This window comes from Solanum verrucosum, unplaced genomic scaffold (assembly GCF_900185275.1).
Source record: "Solanum verrucosum unplaced genomic scaffold, falcon-dt-bn FXZP01000091.1, whole genome shotgun sequence".
In the NCBI taxonomy this organism is placed as follows: domain Eukaryota; kingdom Viridiplantae; phylum Streptophyta; class Magnoliopsida; order Solanales; family Solanaceae; genus Solanum; species Solanum verrucosum.
Genome location: NW_026020358.1, coordinates 333,059 through 356,158, shown reverse-complemented (window position 1 = coordinate 356,158; position 23,100 = coordinate 333,059). Strand labels below are relative to the sequence as shown.

General features: G+C 33.3%; 1 protein-coding gene across 1 annotated transcript; it reads right to left on the bottom strand.

The window, feature by feature from the left end:
- Positions 1 to 14,903: 14,903 nt before the first annotated feature.
- Positions 14,904 to 15,956, bottom strand: LOC125837759 (F-box protein At5g65850-like). The gene is made up of 2 exons (XM_049516837.1): positions 15,566 to 15,956; positions 14,904 to 15,454 (listed from the first exon to the last, which is right to left on the bottom strand). Exons 1-2 carry the CDS (start codon positions 15,954 to 15,956, stop codon positions 14,904 to 14,906), a joined length of 942 nt encoding a protein of 313 aa, XP_049372794.1.
- Between the last annotated feature and the right edge of the window lie 7,144 nt (positions 15,957 to 23,100).

The window sequence follows — 23,100 nt, the reverse complement described above, 5'->3', positions numbered from 1 at the left end:
CATTAATCTGAGGTATTGTTGAAACAAACTACCATTTTTTTTTTTTTGAGAAAATAACCAAAAGCCCCTCCAATCTATATTTAGATTTTCAATTACACACTTTAACTTCACAGGAGTCCTATCACCCCCTGAAGTGTATAAAACTAAAATTATTACCTCTCTGAATGCTTAGCTGGCAAAGAGAGTGTGTTTCACTCTCTCAGCACAAAAATCAAATATTAAATTTTTTATTTTAATATCTCTTTTATAAATATATGTATTTTTATTTATTTTTCAAATTTATTGTCTTTCTTCTCCATAGCAACAAAGACCAAATTCCTATACCGAGTTCACCATTGTTGATTTCACACAAACTTATAAACTCTCATGTAAAAAACTTAGAAAAAACAATCAGTTCAATTAAAAGATAAAATGATATGTTTTTCAATCATCCAAAAATGAAATCTGGATCAGATTTGAAAAAAAAAATTGGGTTTTTTGAACTCTCTAATGAGAATGTCTTTTTCCTTTCTATTGTAGATCCTTTAATTATCAATCTCAAAATTCAATTAATCAATGAAAGGATTCAATCTCAATTGACCTCCATTAATGGCATTACTAGTGCTTTCGTTTGTTCTCCCTCTTTTGCTGCTCGACCATCAGCCACCACTGTCACCGCCTCCTGTGAAACCCAAACCATCAACAAAATTTCGTTCTCCTCTTCCCCTCTCCTCTTATCTCTTTCCCATTCCAAGACAACCACCATGAAGACCTACCTCTGTTCTCACAACAATGTCGACTACAACAACAACAACAAAACCTTGCGGCTGCACTGCTCCAACCAGCGAGCTCCGGCGAAGCAAGCAAAACTTCGATGTAGCAGTGATATGCATAGATCCTTTTAGATTATTTTTCAATGTTCTCCGACAAGTAAAACTCGAATATCTCTTGACAAGCTCACGCTATCAATATTCATCTTTGTTCCTCAGAATTCCATAGGAATTTGAAAGAATTGGGGGGAGAAGTTACTTTAGAGATTTGAAGAAATTGGGAGAGTATAGGAAAATGTGGAAAGGAATTATAAAAAAATTGAAAAAAAAAATTAATTGAATTTTCACCTGTAAAACGCGTGAAGTTTACAGGCCAACACAGATCTGGTTGTGGCTTTTTAGGGGTATAATTATTACAGTTTTAAATAATTCAGGTGGGTGATAGGACTCCCGTAAAGTTGAAGTGTGTAGTTGGAAATTCGGATATAGATTAGGGGGACTTTTGACCATTTTCTCTTATTTTTTTATTAAAAATTGAATTTTTCAACAAACACAGGTGAATTCCTTACATGTGTTTTACAGGAGAAGAAAAAATGTGGGAGAAAAATGTAAAGTGATTCTTGATTGTGCAGAGAAAGCAATCAAAAACACTTTAAAAATAAATTAATCAAATACACATTATTGTTTTCAAAAGTCTATTCCGAAAAGTTATTTTTTTAAAAATGCTTCCAGAACTTAGAAATTTTTAGTAGTTATGCTAAATAGGCTCTGATACTCGTATAGACTCTTTTTTTCTCTCTAAGAATTCAAATTGATAAAATAATTATTTCTTAGTTGACAATTGTTATATTAAATTGTCTTCATGCACATTGGAAGATTATAAGTTTTTTTTTTGTCAAAGTCTATACACCAATTATCACTCTTATAGACTATTCTTCTTTCTCCTCTAAAAAGAGAAGAAGAAGAGGTTGTTCGGGGCATAAAACATCTCACGTTAGCAGTGTCTGGTTATACAAAAACACTTTCTAAATGATATCCGGCTTTTACTATTTCCGTAATAGTCTACAAATATTTTACAATAGAATTTCACCAGAAAATGTGAATATGTTATTGGCAACTCAAAATTTGATTGAAAGTGAGTAGATGAGCTTCTCAGAAATGATTACTCCAAAAAAAAATACAGCTGTAGATTTTTTTTTGCTTAATTTGTGTTTCATAATGTACCTCATCAAAATTACATTTAATCTCTCACATCAATTGATGATTCACAATTTTTGTTTATCTCGATATAATGAATCAATCCCATCAAAATTCAAAAATTTAAAGTGATTTTTGAATGGATTCTTTTTTTTTAATCTTTAAATCAAGGTCTATACACCAGTTAGCACTCTTATCTTAGCCCTAAGTATGGAGAAAATCTTGTTGGAAATGTCACCTCCAGAATGTACCATGTAGTGTCCAATCCATATTAGTAAGGGGTCCAATGCGGGCATCGAACATCGAGTGAAAAACAAAACAAAACTCTTATCCTAACTAAAATAAACTTTTTTTTTGAATCCTTCACTTAAATTTTCTTGTTAAGGGCTATACATCACCTTATACTCTTATACACTTTTTTTAATCTAAAAATTTAAATTGATTAAATATTTCTACATAGTATCATTAGTATTTTAATAAATATTTGAATTGAGCATGATATATTTGTTGAAACAAACTATCATTCTTTAATTAAAAATTGAATTTTTCAACAAGCACGGGTGAATTTCTTACATGTATATTTTTGGGAGGAGATAAAATGTGGTAGAAAAATGTAAAGTGATTCTTGATTGTGCTGAGACAACAATTATAAAACACTTTTCAAATAAATTAGCTAAACACAATTAATTTATTTTTCCAAAAGCTTTTTCTGAAAAGTTATTTTTAAAAAAATGCTTTCAGAAATTAGCAATTTTTAGTAGAAATGTTAAACAAGCTCTGATACTCTTATATATACTCTTTGTTTTCCTTTAAGAACTCAAATTGGTAAAATAATTATTTCTTAGTTGAATATTGTTATACTACATAGTCTTCAATCACATTGGATGATTATAAATTTTTTTTGTCAAAGTCTATACACCAATTATCACTCTTATGAATTTTTGTTCTTTCTCCTCTAAAAAAAGAAGAGGTTGTCCGATGCATAAAACATCTCATGTTAGTAGTGTCCGAGTGACCTAAGGGGTCATACAAATACACTTTCTAAATGATCCGGCTTTTACTATTTTCATAATAGTCTAAAAAAGACTTTAAAATAGAATTTCACCGGAGAATGTGAATACATAATTGACAACTCAAAATTTGATTGAAAGTGACTAGATGAGCTTCTTGGAAATGATTACTCCAAAACATTAAGTGTAGAATTTTCTTTGCTTAATTTGTGGTTCACAATATACCTCATCAAAATTACATTCAATCTATCACATCAATTGGTGATTCACAATATTTGTTTATCTGAATTTAAAGAATCAGTCCCACAAAAATTTTAAGTGATTTTTGACTGGATTTCTTTTTATCTTTAAGTCAAGGTCTATACACCACTTAGCACTCTTATCTTAGCCTGAGTATGAATTTTTTTTATTAGAAACGTCACCTCCATAATGGACCTTGTAGTGTCCAATCCAGATAAGTAGGGGGTCCAATGCGGGTATTGAACACCGAGTGAAAAAACAAAACAAAACACTTATCCTAACTAAAAATCTTTTTTTGAATTTTTTAGGGATAAGGCGCAAGTACCCCTCCCCCCCCCCCCCTACTAGACTATGATCCGAAATCCCAGAGACACACATTAACTAAACTAAGGTCCTATTACCCTCTTAACCCATTTTTTTTGTAATTTTGTTTATCTTTTTAGCTTACGTGACATCAAAACATCTCCCACACGCCTCAACTATGTGGAGTCACGGAGAGTGGTAAGTCAAAAGGTGTATGAAATTACTAAAAAAAAGAGTTTATGGAGGTAATAAGACCTTAGTTTAGTTAAGGTGTGTCTCTACAATTTTGGTCATAGCCTAGGGGTAATTGTGCCTTATCCCAATTATTTACTTAAGTTTTCTTGTCAAGGCCCATACATCGCCTTATACTCTTATAGACTTTCCTTTTTTTTTTCCTCTAAAAATTTAAATTGATTAAATACTTATTTCCTACTTGACTATATACAGATAAATTAGAGTTAATCTTCACGATGCATTATACTATGCTATGTAGTATTGTGTAAAACTTTGGTACGTAATAATACTAATAATGTGTAATAATTGGGTGAGGATCACTACTTCTAGAGACTTGGCATTGTGATGTTTTCGTCTACTAAGGTGTCAAACAAATGTATTACAAGTGACATGATGTTTCTGTTGTAGCTTTTATTTAAACTTCTCTTTGCAATGACTCGTGCATTGACTTGGGAATATGTAAATCCATTATAATTTTATTAGAATATAAGTTTGATCATCGTCAAGTTAATATTCTATCAGGTGTAGAAAACAAATAACACTCTTATTCTAACCAATCAAAAAAATGGATTTTGACTAGCTAGTAACTTTAATTAAGCTTGATATTTTTTATCCTAGCAAACAAAAAAATGGATTTTTTTTTTTTTGAAATGTTGTTGTCAAGGTCTATACACCAAACAATATCCTTATCCTAACAAATAATTAAATTTGTGAATTAATTACCTTGAAGTCAAGGTCAACACACCAAGTAACCAATCAAATATTTGAAGGATTTTCGACTTAAAATGTTGTTGTCAAAGTCTATTCAGCAATCAATACAAGTTTTAGGATCATTTTTTTAAAATTTAGTCTATTAAAGGAAATGGTAAATATGCACCATTTATTAGATAACAAAAATATACATGCACAATTTATTAAACGGTGGGGGTACATATGCCACGCTTTTAATGAGAGGTATATCCGTTCTAAATCGCAAAGTTGGAGATATGTTTTTTCTTTATTCCTAGTAAATTTCTTTGCTTCATTTGTACTATATATACCTTATTAAAATTATTGAATAGAGGAACAAAGCAAGGGTTTCTTGATTTCTTGTCTATCAACTTAATTACTTTTGAACATTTTAGTGTAGAAGAAATGAGTTATGTAAAACTTGTATTTTTTATGTTATTTACCTTTCTCTGACAACTTGCTTTATCCTCATCCTTACCTCATTTGTGCCCCAAAGATCAAGCTCTTGCTCATCTACATTTTTCAAGCATATGTTCACTATAAATGTGTCTGCTTATTCAAAAACACTATCATGGAACAAGAGCATCAATTGTTGCTCATGGGATGGAATTTATTGTTACGAGGCGACATGACAACAAGTGATTGAGCTTAACCTCACTTGCAGCAGACTTCATGGAAACTTTCATTCCAATGGTAGCTTTTTAACCTCTCCAATATTAAAAGGCATGATTTGTCTGGTAATAATTTCTCGGGATCGCACATTCCCCTAAATTTGGTGGATTTTCTAGCATGACTCATCCTGATCTATCATATTCAAATTTTTTAGGTCAAATCCATTCTGAAATATCTTATCATTCTAAATTACATGTTCTTTGTATCTAGAATTATGATCCATATGGGCTTAAAGTTGGACCTCACAATATTTAACTGCTCCTTAAGAACTTGACCCAATTAAGAGAGCTCAACCTTAACTCTGTAGACATCTCTTTCACCATCCCTCTGAATTTCTCTTCTTATTTAACTCCCCTAGACCTTTGGAACACACAGTTATATGGGATACTTCTCGAAAGAGTTTTCCATCTTTCCAACTTGGAATCTCTTCATTTGACGAACAATCTTCATCTCTCATCCAACAAAATCAACGGAGAAATTCAACAACAACTTGCATCCCTCATGCACATCACTTGAAGTCCTAAATCTCACTCACAATCATCTTGCTGGATGCATCCCCAAAGGAAAACAATTTGATACATTTGAGAACAGTTCGTACCAAAGGAATGATGGACTATGTGGATTTCTGTCATTCCCCGAGCCTACACCCTGGACGTGGCTGGCACTCGAAGACCATTGTTGGCCCCCAAGCGAACCCTTGGCCTGGCTTTCTTAACTCAGTGGAAAACTCAATGGAATGCAAGGTTTTAAAACAACCTGACTGAAATAAAGTCTGGCCAAAAAGGCAACTTAAGTCTCAAAATAGAATATTTACATATATACATAGATGAGAGACTCAAAACCAACTGACTGACTGTCTATGAAGCCTCTATAATACTGAGATGGATGTTGGGACAGACCCCACAACATCCTAATAAAACAAAACTAAGAGAACAAAATGATCGAGTCCTCCGGAATGCAAAAAGGCTCACCACTGACTCTGAAGTACTCAACTGGATCAACGGCGAACCGGACACTGGCCCTGGGTACCTGTGTCTGCATCATAATAAGATGCAGGCCAACTGACATCAGTACATTGAATGTATGAGTATGCGAGCTGGAAAGCTAAACCACAACTTAAACTTGGAAGGAGTACAAAGGAACTCTTACCTTGGCTCTGTTCAACTCATGAATAACTGAACTCAATATATAAAGCAATACAACACATGCAATATATAAAGCTTGCAAAATAATGTAAAAAACTTAGCTTGTTAAAGATAAAACAATAACAACTCAACTTTACTTATATAAAATTAATATAACTTTAGTGGGAGACTCTTTCTACCGACAATCACCACTATGAGCCCTAGTGGTGATACAACGTTTTACCTCACGTTGCCCAAGGACCATCTAATACCTTGTCGTGATATAGGAAACTAACTTTACTAAGTTGATCCACTAGCTTAATCTTACGGGTTCATCTAAAGAGTATGACCCGTTAACTCCCATGTTGGCGCATGGTTCTTATGGAGAGTTGAGTTTATATGAACTCGTGTCCCTAATTCGGTGCTCAAGACTTATCCTAAAAATACTTAGCTCATAAGTGTTTTAAACACATCTTTCTTTATTTGAGATAATTACTCAAAACTTTTCCAGAAGGCTCAATTTGAAACAATGTTCCTTTTTTCTTGAAAACTAGCCCAAAGGCTCTTTTGGAATCATAGTTCATTTCTTACTCAAATGTAAAAACATTTGGAAACTTCTTTGGGAATACATAGTTCCCTAATAACTTTTGAGAAATGAACTCAACTTTAAACTCTTAACTTAACTTGAAACTTGAGCCTTAAAATGAAGTTAAAACATTCAACAAAGACTCTTGGAAAGCTTTAAAGACTTGCTTTGACTCTCTTCTTGAACTTCTAGACTCAACTCTTAACTTCCCTTGACTTGGAAACTTACTCTCCTTGAATTGGAATCATGGATTCAAGGTATTTGATCACGTGTTATAGACGAGTTCTTGACGTTTAAACGTGCCTTGGGGTGTTGGAAACAACTAGGGAACATAGGTACAACACTTAGGAACATGTATGAGAAAGTGGGGAAGGAATGGGAAAGCTTGGCACTCTTGGCGCTCTGAGAGGCGCGGAGCGCCAGACCTCAAACTTCAGAGAGGTCTGGTTGGGGCTCTGGTAGGGGCGGCGCCCCAGGGGCTGGACCTCAGAGTCCCTCTTGGGGGGCGCTGGCTGGCGCGACACCCCAGCCCTTTTCCCCGAAAACTTGACTTTTCTCCTTCTTTTCTCCAACTCTAAACCTTCCATTATTCAAAGCTTCAACCCCCAAGCACTTAGGATCATCAAAACCCTTAACATACACTAGTTTCAACTCAAAAACACCACCGGAAACATACACCAAACCAACAAGAACTACAACACAACACAACTACAACTTCAATAATTCCAACCAACAACTTCAATCAAACATAATTAATCTTTTCTCGAAATTAAACGAGCTTGGCGTGTGGGGGAAAGAACCAACCCAACACTATGAACTCACATACCTAATAGGGATCACCCCCGACGATATCCACGACGATCTTTTGACGAAATCTTGCTTCTTCTTCTCCTTTCTCTCCTCTTCTTCTCTTCTTCACTCTCAAACCCTTACTTTCACTCTTTAAAATGAGGAAAACTGATCACAAATCAGTCTTACAACTTAATATACATCAAAAGACAAGGCTAGGGAAAAGACCAAAATACCCTTAAAATTTCCAGACAGATTTCCTGCCAACTGCCCAACTTTCAAAGGGCATGACTCGCTCATACGAACTCGGAAACGAGCAAACTCTATGGCGTTGGAAATATCATTCCACGGAATTTGCAAACATGACTGGAACCACACCTAGATCATCCTGAGCTAGGAGTTATAATTGTTCAAAGTTGGCCAAAAATTCATTATTTTCCATACTTAGCCATATTTCACATTTTTTCCAAAAATGACTATTTCCAATTTCAAGCCTTTTCAAAGTTATTTCAAATTGTCGGATGTTACAATTTCCACTCTCAAAAGATTGTGGCGGTGATGATGGGGCACCACAAGCAACAAATCCTTTTGAGCTAATCAAGGAGAAGGAGATTCAGCAATGATAATTTGGCATGCATTTCTCATGGGTTACGGTTGTGGACTTGTTTTTGGACTTTTCATAATGCTGTCAACTCAATATCCAGCATGGTTTTCCAGGGTGTTTGAAGAATTGGAACACATAATTACAACAAGAACTCAAAAGCATAAGAAAAGATACTAGTGTGTAACTCCAGGTATTCAATTTGATATTTATCTTTAAGAAGATTATTTTATATAGGAAAAAAGAACAAATATACCCTCGAACTATCGTAAATAGTATGCATATACCCTCTGTCATACTTATTTAGTCTTCTGTTAGTATAAAGGGTATATATGCTCTAGTTTTTGGACGGCAGGGGCACCAATGTCCCAAAAGTATGACGGAGGGTATCTACATACCATTTACAATAGTTCGGGGTATATTTGTCATTTTTCCCTTTTATATATATATATATCAATGTATTTTGTACCTCCTTCCTTTAACTTAAACTCCTCAATTTTCAAAATTTCAGGTTTCAAGTCTAATATGTTGTTGGTGATGCAAATATACGTTGAGTAATATATAAGGTCGGTTCATAAATTTATGAATTTATTATCTTAGCTTTCTCTTAATTATTTAGTAATTCTAATGTGAAAGAATAGGATCATTTAACTCAAAAGCTTAAGGCAATCGAAAGAAATTTTAGTTTTGCACAATCAATGAGATATATGATATATTCTGTGTCACTAGAACTATATACATAGGTGCACGATGAACACATTGAACTAGAACAGGTGGAGTGAACTTTTAACCATCCCATTGGTGATATATAAAAATATGCTCGTCTATCGTTCAAAACTTGGTGATCTCTCGTTATGGAAAAAATAGCCCTGTTGTGTTATGTATTTATTATCAATGCATTGCATCCTTCGGCCAAAATTCACTTTTAATGCGGAAACTACTCTGAATATCTTTACCCGTACATTGTGTGGAATGCTAACAACAGAGGTACATACTCATTGATTTTGTTGGACAAACTGTAACGGTTAAAGAGCTGACCATCACGTGTTGCGCAGGATGATAAGGTCATATACGGTATATCGTTCCATGTTGGAACTAAAGAAAATAATTTGACTAGTGACTAGTGAACAAACAAACAAACAAACAAACGGAGACCAGTTAAATTGTATCATGCATTATGCAAATACTAGGCTAAATTTCAGTAGTAATTCAAATGGCATAACACATAAATATGACATTTAACTTGGCTTCAAATTATAACTTTGACCTTTAACTTTGATAGTGCACAAAGAGACACTTTAACTATCCAAAATTTAAATAAAAAAATACTGAAATATTTCAGACAAAACGCGTGATATACAAATGCTCTGATATGGATAAGTGAACCACTCAGTTGCTGCCAACTAACTAAAATAAATACACCTAGATTTTAAAAATAATAAAAATAAATTATAATATAGAATAAGTTTAAAGTGAAAACAAATTCATTTTTGGGGAAAAAAATTTACTACGCTCTTCTCCTCTTTCTTCTAAAAAAAAAAAAAAACCCCTAATCTAAATTTCTAAATTCATGCCCCTTATATTCAAATCAAAGAAAAAATTGTTCAAGATATGTGCAGAAATTTCATATACTTGAATGATTACCTATTCTTTTTCCTTAATTTAGTCAAGGTATTAAGGTTCAACACTTTACAAATAAGAATTGTATACTGTTGGTCAGATGTTAAAGTCAATATGGGAATCACTAGAGGAAACTAACATTTTTGTTGCAAAATTATTTCAGTGCAGCCCATAGATATAGGAAGACATGAAAATCAATTAACTTTTTCTTCTTTGCTTTAGTTTGAAGTGTTTTGTGCTTTAAGTTGTCAAATACTTAATGAGAAAAAAGGATGCTTTGTGTATTATGATTGTCATAGTGAGTAGCAAATTACAATTATGAATTTTCGGAGGCTAAAAGATAACATAGAGTGCTAAAAATTGTTTAAGTAAAACGGTGCACTTAAACTGTTTGATAAAATGTCTAAATGAGTTTTTCCAAGATTTTTGTCAAGTTTGAGTAGCAATCTGATAGCTAATCAAAATGTAAGGAGTCCCTTAAGTGTGGATCAGAGTGGTTGATTGAGAGTCTTCGGACTTAAATTGCGTTCGATTTTTACAAGTGTATACTCATCCCCATCTTGCTTACAATAGATAATAGGAAAAAATAAAAAAACTTCATTATAACTTTTTTTTCACAATAACAAAAAATAATTAAATGTCACTTGCAATTTGTGCATTTTGCAATGAACAACAAATAATGCAAAAAAAAAGAGGGGAAAATGTTGAAAAAATTAGAATAAGAATAAAGTGAAATTTAATTTTAAAAATTTAAAAAATATATATAAAAGGATTGATTAAGGATTTAATAGTCTTTTCAATGTTTTTTTAACTGTTGGGACCCTCGAATTTACCTCTGACGCACCAAATTTGGGTGTATTACACGCATTTTGCCAGGTAGGATTCGAGTATTTTTTTTGTTTAAGTTTTGAATAGTTAAAGTGCCTACTTGTGCCATGACAAAGTTAAAGGTCAAAGTTATAATTTGAACCCCAGTTAAGGGTCCAATTTATGTATTATGCCAATTCAAATTGATGAATTGTATGGATATTTGACAAAAAAACAGAACAAGCTAAGAATAAAAAGAATTTCTTACAAATTAACAAATCCCATAAACCTTACTATCAGTATATGAAAGTCTTAACATATACTAAATGCTACGATCTAAAGCCACCACATAACTATAAATGCCATAGATGCTGGTCTCCTCAGGAAGACCCTTGATTTCTACTTTTCTCCATCTCCTTCTCCTTGCATAGTCATCATAATTTTGAAGGAAATCGAATGATACGTATCTTCCATTCTCTTTTTGGAGAGTGCTGTAAAATCCACAAGTCGAAGGATGTCTTTACCCTGTGATGATCCACAACTGCTAATTTTCCTTTCACCTTTATCAACCGGTAAGCGCACACCCAGTAAGATTCATTCCACAATGTAATAATTTCGAGTTTTTCAAATTTAACATCAAATGCTGCTATAGTACATTTGTGAGCCCTAACAAACTGATAGATAACTCCATTAATGCACTAGGCTTACCATATGGACTAGGCTCACCATATGGAAGAGAAGGGAAAATACTTTGAGTCTCTCTCCACGATTCATCTATGCCTAAAGTTAAAACTCATTGTTTCATGTACCCTCTTTGTGTTTCTGAAAGAAATACTTTGTACTTGTTCTTTTTTGGCTCAAAACCTAATAAATAGTCACCACAAGAAGTAACTTTATTTGGGTGCGGAAGAAATCTTACTTTTCTTGTACTGGGATTGAAAATTAAAGCAGGTCGCACATAATATGGTTCCCAAACGCAAATTAAACCATTAGCGCAATTCAAACGAAAATATGCAGGGAATCTCTCCGTTTGAAAAAGGGAGGAAGAGATATTTTCATCTTCCTGTTGCTCAGCTGCGTAAAAAGCTTTACTTTCATTGAGAAAAAACTTTGTTCCGCTGGAACGATATCTATGCATATCCACAAAATCTGATTTGAATACAAGAGAATTACATAATCTGGAAACGCACTTGAAACACATTAAAGATTTAACAGGAAGCCATGAGAATATTTCAAACATTATTTCATTAGGAATTGAGAATTGTCTTCTTCCAAATTTCATCTTCATCTTCTCCATAGTTTTTAATGCTTTTAGAAACTCTCTTATTGCCTCTCCATACTTTTATTTCTTAGTGCTGTGCAGGATGGTATGGCCATATACGGTATATCGTTCCATGTACGGACTAAAGCAAATAATTTGACTTGTGACTAGTGAACGAACAAACAAACGAAGACCAGTTCAATTGTATCATGCATATATATATATATATATATATATATATATATATATGCCAAACCCGAAGCTCAGGTTTTGTGATACCCTTGGTTGTTGTTGTTGACAGTGAGGTTAACCACACTGTCAACATGTGTATGGTGTACAGAGGTATATATATATATATATATAACTGCATATACTTTTATTGAGATGCTACATTATGATTTATGTGGGGAACTTTTAATAAACCTCAGTAGTTTTGACTAAAAAACAAAACAAGCTAAAAAATAAAAAGATATTTTCAAAATTGACAGAAACTCTCAATCATATCGTATCATCTTAAATACTGTCAGTATATGAGACTATTTACATATACTAAACGCTACGATCTAAAGCCTCCACATAACTATAAATGCCATGGATGCAGGTCTCCTCAGGAAGCCCCTTGATTTCTAATTTTTTCCATCTCCTTCTCGTTGCAATGACATCATAACACCAGCATAAAGCACCTGACTGGGATTGAAATTGCAGCAGATAAGGGTTTCGAAATGCAAAATAAACCATTAATGTGATCCAACCAAGAACCTGAATAACAATCTGAGTCCATCAAATTCCTTTGCTCAGCTGTTTAGAAAGCTCTCTTGTCATGGAGTGAATTCTGTTCCACCAGGATGATGTTAGGACCCAAATGATGGAAGAAACATGAGGAGAACTGTTGTATTTTTGGTTTTGATGAATTAACAAACTATAGAGCAAAGAGACCAGAGTTTTAATCTTACAGGACAAGTCAATTGTGTGCAACTGTAAATCTGCAAAAACTTGAGGAGAATGCATTCTTAGTGGTATATTGAGTTTAGTGTCTTGTGTTCCATTATTGTAGATCTACCCCGATGATATAAAGGATTGTAGATTGTTATAGTAATTGTTGAGAGTTGAGTTTGTGGCTAGAGCTAGTCGAGTTGTGTTTGTTGAAGTCTATGTTAGCTAGAGGTAGTTGCTATAGTGGACAATAGTGTTATTGCTTTGTCTTGTAATAAAGTAGCTACAAGGTGTGTAGGATTACAAGTTCAATCCTTGGTAAATACTCGAGTATGTATTTACGAGTTGCTTGAAGATATTGGAGCTTTGAGAAATCTTGTGTCACAGGTCGTGGTTTTTTCCTCCCTTGAGCAAGGAGGTTTCCACGTAAACATCCATACAGTTCCTTACTTTAACCTTTTGTTACTAGTTTCTGTCAAGGGACCTGGTTTCTTGACTCGTGGTGGGCTCATACAAGCCAGCAAAAACATGGACCAAAGTTGTAGTAATATGCTATCTTAACTTTTTTTTCATTGAAGCACAACCTTCGCATCATGAAAAAGAGTGTGATCTCCAAATTGAGAATCTTCCGATCCATAACTCAGAGCACGCCCGACCCTGCAGCATCTACTGATCCAATATAAATCAGCCATCAGGGCATGATCTGCAGTTGTACTAGAAACTAAATACTACATCTCTACAGCTACTATTTTGTTATATATTGATTGACATATTTGGGAAAAAAAAAACATAAGCATATCTAAGTAGTTCTTCATTTAGCCATTTAATTTCATTGCTTAAATTGGAGATGAGTTATTCCAATCTCTCATGGTGCATACCTTAAACTCTATGGAATCTCACCCACGTAGAGACTTTTCTCCAAGATAATAATTAATAACCATCTTGAAGGACCAATTTGAAATGCTCTGGGAGTTAACTTGGAATTAACCACTTCAATGGCCAACTTGAGTACTTATCCTTTAACAGAAGCTGGACGACGCAACTTGAACTCATAGATTTTTCATCCAATTTCCTAACTGGTCCAATTCCATCCAACCTAAGTGGACAGAAAAAACTACAATCAATCAACTTGAATGGGACTATACCATCTTGGATATTCTCCCTCCTATCACTAAGGCTGTTGGAATTTATACAACTTTTAGTAATAGAAACCATGGACCAAAGTTGCAGTAGTCTGCTATCTTAACTGTTTTCATGAAAAAGATACTATCATCTCAGAAATAGGAATCTTCCAATCCTTAACTCGGAAAATCTAGTATCCAACGCGGTCTCAGAAGGAGAATCTTTTGTTACTATAATCAACTAATTCAGCATTACACGCTATAGGGGCAGACTGTAAAATGAAGCAAAAGGTGTCAAAAGAAATGAAAGGAAAGAAAACATGGAGGGGTTTTGGTTCATTGATAAGAGCGCACTTAGTATTTAAGTGGAGAGGGGTTAGAGGCAGGTCCATTATCCACTGAGTTTGAAACTTGTGTTGGCTAGCTCTCGGAATTTCATGGTTATTAAAATAATATAATCAGAATGATAATCTGAAGACAGATCTATCGTCATGTCTTAAGCTATAGTTGTGCTTCTTCATTTCCCAACTCAATAGCTCCGGTGAAGTTAATGTGTGCTTCTCTCTACCATTCAAAGCTAGGTAAGAAATCATAGCATTCCAAGAGAAAACCTTCAAAGCATATACCAAACAACGCAATCAATGTGGTCGTCATGAAGACACTCAACACCACACCAACATCCAAACACATTCCAGAAGAAAGAATACTAACCAAAGTTAGCAACACAGTGACATTAATAGAACAGAACAGTAATATATATCGGCATATACTTTTATTGAGATGAACTAAAATAGGCTTGACATATATCCCGATGCAATAAATATTAATGTATAGATATTTGACCAAAAAACAGAACAAGCTAAAAATAAAAAGATTTTTTTTAAAATTAACAAATCCCATAAACCTTACTGAGACTCTTAACATATTCTAAATGCTACGATCTAAAGCCTCCACATAACTATAAATGCGATGGATGCTGGTCTTCTCAGGAAGATGCTCGATTTCTAATTTTGTCCATCTCCTTCTCCTTGCACTGACATCATAACACCAGCATAAATCCTTTGGCTTAAACTCGCAGATGAATACAATCTTCCCATCGCGGGAAGTGATGGATGGTATAGGTCTAGACACTTCGTAATTCCATTTTGAAGGAAATGGAATGTTACGTCTCTTCCATTCTCTTGTTGGAGAATGCTCCAAAATCCACAAGTCGAAACTCTTTACCCGATGATAATCCACAATTGCTAACTTTCCCTTCACCTCTATCAACTTGTAATCTTGCCGGTAAGATTCAATCCACAATGTAATAATTTCGACTTTTTCAGATTTAACATCAATTGCAGCTATAGCACATTTCTGATCACCAAAAACAACACTTCTAACAGACTGATAGATAACTCCACTAATGCAAACACTAGGTTTACCATATGGAAGATAAGGGTAAATACTTTGAGTCTCTCTCCACGATTCATCTATGCCTAAAGGTAAAACTCATCGTTTTATGAACCCAGATTCCGTTTCCGAAAAAAACACTTTGTACTTGTTCTCTTGTGGCTCAAAACCTATTAAATAGTTTCCACAAGACCTACCTTTATTTGGGTTCGGAAGAAATCTTACTTCTCTTGTACTGAGATTGAAAATCAAAGCAGGTTGTCCGTTATATAGTTCCCAAACGCAAAATAAACCATTAGCACAATTCAAACCAGAATATGTAGGTAATCTCTCAGTTAGTAAAAGGGAGGTAGAGATATTTCCATCTTCCTTTAGATCAACAGCGTAAAAAGAATTCCATTTATGGAGTAAGAACTTTGTTCCGCTAGAACGACATCTATGGATATGCAAAAAATCTGATTCGAATATCAGAGAATTACATAATCCGGAAACACACTTGAAACGCATTAACGATTTAACAGGAAGCCATGAGAATATTTCAAAAATTATTTCATGAGGAATTGAGACTTCACTTTTTTCGAATTCCATCTCTATCTTCTCCTAAAAGGCTGCGGCTTTTAATGTTTTCAGAAACCCTATTTTTATGCGGGCTGGGGTGGGGTTAAAATTGTCGCTAAACCATTTTTTACATGTGGTCAATTATGATTAGTCCATGTCATTAATTAAATCATTTTTTAAAGGAAAATGCTCAAATATACCATCCAACTTTGAGAAAAGACTCATGTATATCATCAGGGGCAGATCTATGTGTATGGTTGGGGTGCCACAACACCTAGTGACCTGGTTAAGAAATTGAACTAAGATAAGATTATGAAAGAGATAGTAAGGAGAACTTAGTGAAAACTTGTTCAAACCATAACATATTGGTAAATAGCAGCAACTAAGAAAAACTCGACGCGTTTAATTAGGAATTGATGTTATGTATTTCAGATATGGAATTGTAATTTGAATCACCACTAATCATATGTATAAAGTATGTTGTGATTGAAATTATTATGTACTTTCATATAATTTTGTTAGACATGTTAAAAATTTAATTTATTGATAAACTTTTAAGTTTGAATTTAGATTCAATAGAAAACAAAATGAAAAAAAAAAGCTAGCCCGCTTGAGTCCACAACCTTTCTAGGGTTGGGTTGGCCCTTTCAAATGAAGGGTCAGACAGCCCTAGCCCTTCAAATTTCTTGACCTATGAGGCTCGGGCTAGGTGTGGCTGGACTGCCTTGTTTTGACAGCTCTAAAGAGGAGTAAAGTTGGCTAGATGAATTTAATACTCGTTAAACTGAATTAAGAATTTAGCCGAATTTAAATTTAATTAGCAAATGTGGCTAATTATTAAATAAGACGAATTAGTATTAATTAATTAACGAGCTTTTTAATCTTAGGAAAATAAAATAATTAACTTAATTATAAACTAATTAACTCAAAAATATAAACTATTGATTAGCTAAACTAATTAGCAAAATATTTTTAAGTAAAAACAAAATCTTTTTGAGACGATTTTTGAATAGTCATAAAATGTACTAATTATATACATAATTGTATAAAAACATACATATTATTTAAAAAATTATTAAAGAATGACAAAAATCACTTTAAAATAATTCGAAAAAATATTTTAAATTTTATAAAGCCAATTATTCCAAATCGTTTGAAATTAAAGAAGCTCAATGATTAATCTATATTGCGGAGGGTCAAAATTGGATGGCAACATTGAGATTTGGGCGTTATTTGTTGAAAGAAAGAGAGCTTAAAATCTCAGGTATATTACGTAAAATAAAACCTTATGAAGAATTTGGCAACTAGCCTATGAACTAGAGTTGTCAATAGAGTTAACTTCAGTTTATTCAACATTTCACGTATCCATGTGGAGAAAATATTTGTGAGATCCATCATATATATATATATATATATATATCTTGAGAAACTGACAGAAACTAGAATATAATTAACATTGCACCCAAAAAAAAGCATGAGTGTCCTTGTGTTGTTGGTACAAGCTAGAGGAACCATCCCTGGGATTAGGGTTCGAATCTAGCTAAAGCCTTTTTTCAATGTTTTTATTTTAAGTAGTTGAGTGCACTCGAAGTCTTTCAATCCTAGGTTCACCTCTGATTACAGCAACAGTCGAGAGGGAAGTCAGAGGTATGCGAGGATTCAGGCCCAGCTAGACTTACTTTTTCAGTCCCAGAGGATTGATCTTTTGTGGTCCCAGTTATGTATATCTGCTAACCAGCTAGGTGCTGGTTAGAAGATGCAAATTAAGGCCTCGTTTGCTATTTTGTATGCATTTGAAACTTGTTTTGTATGAATTGTGGGAAATGTTTTGATCATATTCTTGTTTAATTTGAATGATCATAAGTGTAATTTTGAAGTATTGTAACGTAAATGTAGTTTGATGTTAAATTTGTTGCTCTTTGAGCTGGTTGAATGCTTATTATGAATTGTTTTGAATTTACAAGTGGGCAATGAAAAATACAAAAAATTGTTAGCTTTTATGCAGAAAACTGACTCCTAAAGGTTGGTTATTTGCATAAAAAGTTTAGTAAATATTAAAACCCGATCTTCAATTACAATAGTTCTTTTGAGAAATTGTTAAGAATCGACAGCATGAGGTCTGTCTGTTCTATAAATTTTTTTAGAAAATAATATTTTCAACCTCTGGAGGTCCATAATTTCTTTTACATGTATATTAAAATGGGTCATGTTCAAATTAACTCAACAAAAGTTAATTGTACGTCAAATGAACTCTCTTATTTTTAGTCTATTCGAAAAAAAGTAATCTATTTATAAGTGAAAACTTTAAAATTTGTCTTTCATTCTCAATGAAATGATTTATAACCACACAAATATCTATAGTTTGTTTTAAATCACAAATTTCAGAAGTCTTCTTTTTTCTCTTAAACTTTTTGTCCAGATATAACTTGAAATGGAGGGAGTAATATCATAATTTTGCATTGTCCAACCTAGAAAAAGAGAATTGATAGTTCCTTTGCAACTTTTAATAAAGGTGAAAAATAAAACATATTGTACAATTGAAAGACATTACTTTGGATACACCAAATTCTTTGTCACATTTTCTTGAATTTAGAAAGCTAGGATTCATCCCTAAAATGTACTAGGAATTGCCTTGTGCAGCTTATAAACCTTAGCCTAACCAATTTTAACCAAGACAACTTTTGTTCCATAATGTTTTTTTTTTTAAATGGTTGATCCGGCCTAATTTTGGAAGTACACATTTGGCCGCTTGTCAAAAATAATTACAATCGCTAGTCAAATATAAAAAAAAATAAAAATACATTAGTTATATAGTGTAAAAATAAGTTACATATTTAGCCACCCAAAGATTGAGGGACAAAAAGAAATATATTTTAAAAAAATACATTAGGCATTATTGCTTGCCTTGCTATTCTTTTTAATCCTGCTTTGTGTTAATCACAAATAATTATAATTATTAGTTATATATATATATATATATATATAATGTTTATTAGTTATGTATAAAATATGTATATTATATGTATATATTCATTAATATATATGTATGATCTATTGTTTAAGTGGACGACTTAAAAATCTCGATTGAAGTAATAGCCTACCAAAATATAGATCCTTTTACAAGTACTCTTGTTCACGGGGCTAAAGTATTGATCTATAAATGGCCAATCTGCTTTGCCTTTGGCAAGGATTGTACATATAAGTTTTTGTGAAATATATAATTTCTAAGAATATAAGGTAATTTCACATTTTCCAAAAAGATTGGGTAAGTTAAAGAATTATAATTAAAATAAAACTACGAAGGCATGCAAAATATATACATTTTTCTTTCAATGAACTTGCATATATGAAAGTTAAAAGTATACTTCTTTTCTTTTCTTTTCTTTTTTGCTATTCATTGTGCTTATTTTTAAAATCTTGTTTGGGCAAGTTTTTGGAAGGCTTAATGCTTCTTTTTTTGGGAAAATTTTCAAAATGTCAATATTTTAGCATTTAATAGGATCCCTTAGCCACATTTTCAATATTTATTAAAAGTGTCAATATTTTAGTTTGTAATATATCTTATTTATGTATTTCTTAATTTGTTTAATTTGAAAGAATACAATTATTTAATAACAAAAGGGAGAAAATCAAGGGAGAAAATATTTCAAAAAAAGATAAATAGCACTTAATTTTCTCATCAGTTACATTTTTTTAAAGAAAACTCAAACGTGTGCCTTTTTCGCAATGTATTTTTGTTTTCCAGAATTTTGTAACCTGTTTTAAATCGTATTCATTCCAATATGTATATTATTTGTATTCATTATAGTTTTCATGTTGTATTTTGTATAATGAAACTTGTATTTTTTTTTATTAGTTTGTATTCATTCCAATAGTTATGCCAACTGAATGTATAGTTATTTGAGAAACGTATTTGTATTCATGTATTTTTTTCTTCAAAATCTTGTATCCTTTCTTAAGTCGTATTTATTTCAATATGTATTTTATTTGTGTTTGTATTCATTCTAGCTTTTATATTGTATTTTTTATAATAATATATAAAATACAAAAAACAATATAATGAAAATGTGAGAATGAAATGTAAAACTGAAAAAGAATAAGTGAATATTTGTTGCAATCATTCTTAAATAAAATACATAACTAGTTGACATACCTTTAGAATGTATACAAATTAGGAACAATACCAGATTCATAAACTATGCAACATGATTTTTAAATGAATACAAATATTAATAGCATACATACGATTTTGAATACAAATTGAGAAAGGATACAAAATTCTTAAAACAATTATCAAAACAAACCAATAGGAAGTTGTTCTTCCTATAAATAAAAAACATATCTAGTTGACATACTATTGGAATCACATGATGAAAGTATGCAAATAAGGTGGTTATGGCAGTTAAGTCTGTTAGCAGTCATAAAGATGGTTATGGCAGTTAAGTCTGTTAGCAGTCATAAAGATGGTTAGGCAAGTTGTTAGTTAGTTGTAACCAATTCCATTTCTTAATGTGTGACTTTACAGATTGACATGATTCCTATAAATAGGAAGTGTAAATGAAATCAACGTGTGATCAATAAAAATTCTTCTGCTCCTTCTTCTAGATGCTTCTTCATTTCACTGTCTCCTTCTTCTTCTTCAATTAGAGTTGCAGAGATCTGCAACAATGGAGCTTAGCTCCATGATTCTATGAAACACAATATGGTATCAGAGCAGTCGAGTCTAGGGCTGAAATAACTTCAATTTTATTTTTCCGCAAAGCAATTTCTCAAATCAGATCTCAACCATGACAGAGCTGACTGTAGCAACATTGGGACATAATCACCCACTGTACTTGCAACCTTCAAACACGCCTGGTGTAGCATTGATTGCAACCAAACTCACAGGACCTGAGAATTATGGTCTTTGGAGCAGATCAATGAGATTAGCACTGTTAGTGAAGAACAAGGTAGGTTTCATAGATGGAACTTGCTTGAAGAGCATGTACAAGGATGAATTGGTAGTCCAGTGGGAAAGATGTAATGCAGTAGTTCTCTCATGGATTAGTAGCACAGTAGCAAGCAATTTGATGACTGTGATAGTGTATGCATCTAATGCTAAACGTGTATGGGAAGATTTCAAGGAGAGATTCGACAAGTCAAATCTCACTAGGATCTGTCAACTTTGGACAGAAGTAGCCACATTGAAGCAAGGTACAGATTCAGTGACAAGTTATTATTCGAAATTGAGGGATATTTGGGATGAGTTTGATGTATTAGTACCTTCTTCTTCATGTAAATGTGATGAGGCTAAGCCTTATATTGAACATTTGCATCAACAAAGGTTGATGATGTTCCTAATGGGATTAAATGAGTCTTTCAGCCATGTGAGAAATGATTTGTTGCTGAAAACTGAGGTACCTAGTATCAACCAAGCTTATGCAACTGTAGTTCAGGAAGAAAGCCAAAGGCTATTGGGAGTAATTGATTCAAACAAGGAACCACTCACCATGATGGCAGGAAGAGGACAAGGATTCAAAGGAAAAAAGTCATTGCCAGGTAATGCTCCATGTGAGATCTGTGGTTACAAAAACCATGTGACAGAAAAGTGTTAAAGGCTAGTAGGATATCCTCCTGACTTCAAGAGCAAAAGAAGGCAGCCAGGATCAAGTGGATCATATCAGAACAACAGTGATGCTTCCAAATCAACTGGTTCTTACAACAACAATGGCAATTTCAAGCCTTATGCTAACAATACTACTACAGATAGACACAAGCAGGACTGTGAGTTTATAGAGGAAGAGCATAATCAAGTGAGGAACCTGCTACAAAACAAGGAATCAAATGACTGCAGGGCAAATCTAATAGGTAATGTTTCTGCATATGACTGGATAGTTGATTCAGGAGCTACTCATCATGTTGCTTCATATGAGGAACTCATGTATGAATTGAAATGCGTAAGGAATGACCACACTAGTACAGTTCAGTTGCCAACATGAAGCAAAGCTCAAGTGAAACAAACAGGCAATTCAGTCATTTTTGGAAAACTAGCAGTGAATGATGTACTTCATGTTCCTGATTTTAAGTTCAATTTACTCTCAGTGGCAAAACTCACCAAGGAATTATCCTATAGTGTGAGTTTCTTTCCTCACTTTTGTGTGTTGCAGGAACTCTACAGTGGCAAGGTGATTGGGATTGGTAGGGAGATCAATGGCTTATACTTACTACAAAGTGCAGTTAGAGCAGCAGTTAATAAAGTGACAACATCAACAAAGGATACAAGTCTGACTGAGCTATGGCACTACAGACTTGGGCATCCATCTGTTAAGACCATGGAACAAATACCCTATCTCATGAAGAATGTCAATATCACAACACATAAAGGCTGTCAAGTATGTCCAGTTGCAAAACAAAATAGATTGAGTTTCCCTACTAGCACTTTTAAATCATCTCATATTTTCCAACTTATACATGTTGATGTTTGGGGACCTTACAAAGTTCCCACCTATGATAGGAAACAATATTTTGTGACAATAGTTGAAGACTTCATTAGATTTACTTGGCTTTGTCTGATTCAACATAAAACAGATGTGCACATTGTATTTAAAGACTTCCTGCTTCTAGTTAATACACAGTTTGGTGTCAAAGTACAAATTGTGAGAACTGATAATGGGACTGAGTTCTTTAACTCTAAATGCAATTTTCTAATTTCTTCTCTTGGAGTAGTTCATCAAAGTTCTTGTGCTTATACTCCCCAACAAAACAGTGTTGTAGAAAGAAAGCATAGGCATATATTAAATGTGGCTAGAGCATTGAGATTTCATAGTGGAGTGCCTATCAGATTTTGGGGCATTTGTGTTAAGACTGCAACTTATCTCATCAATAGAGTGCCTTCTGCTGTTTTACAAGGAAAATCACCATATGAAGTTCTGTATAATAAGGAGCCTAAAATAGAGCATGTCAGGGTGTTTGGCTGTTTATGTTTTGTTTCAGCATTGCCAAGCCAGGATAAGTTTGCTCCAAGGGCAAAAAGATCAGTATTCATGGGATACTCAGAGACACAAAAGAATATAAGGTTATGGATTTGGAAACTCATGTCATTTCTGTGAGCAGGGATGTCACTTTCATGGAGACTACATTCCCTTTCAAGGATACAAGCACAACAACATTAGCATTTTCTGATTATCATGATACT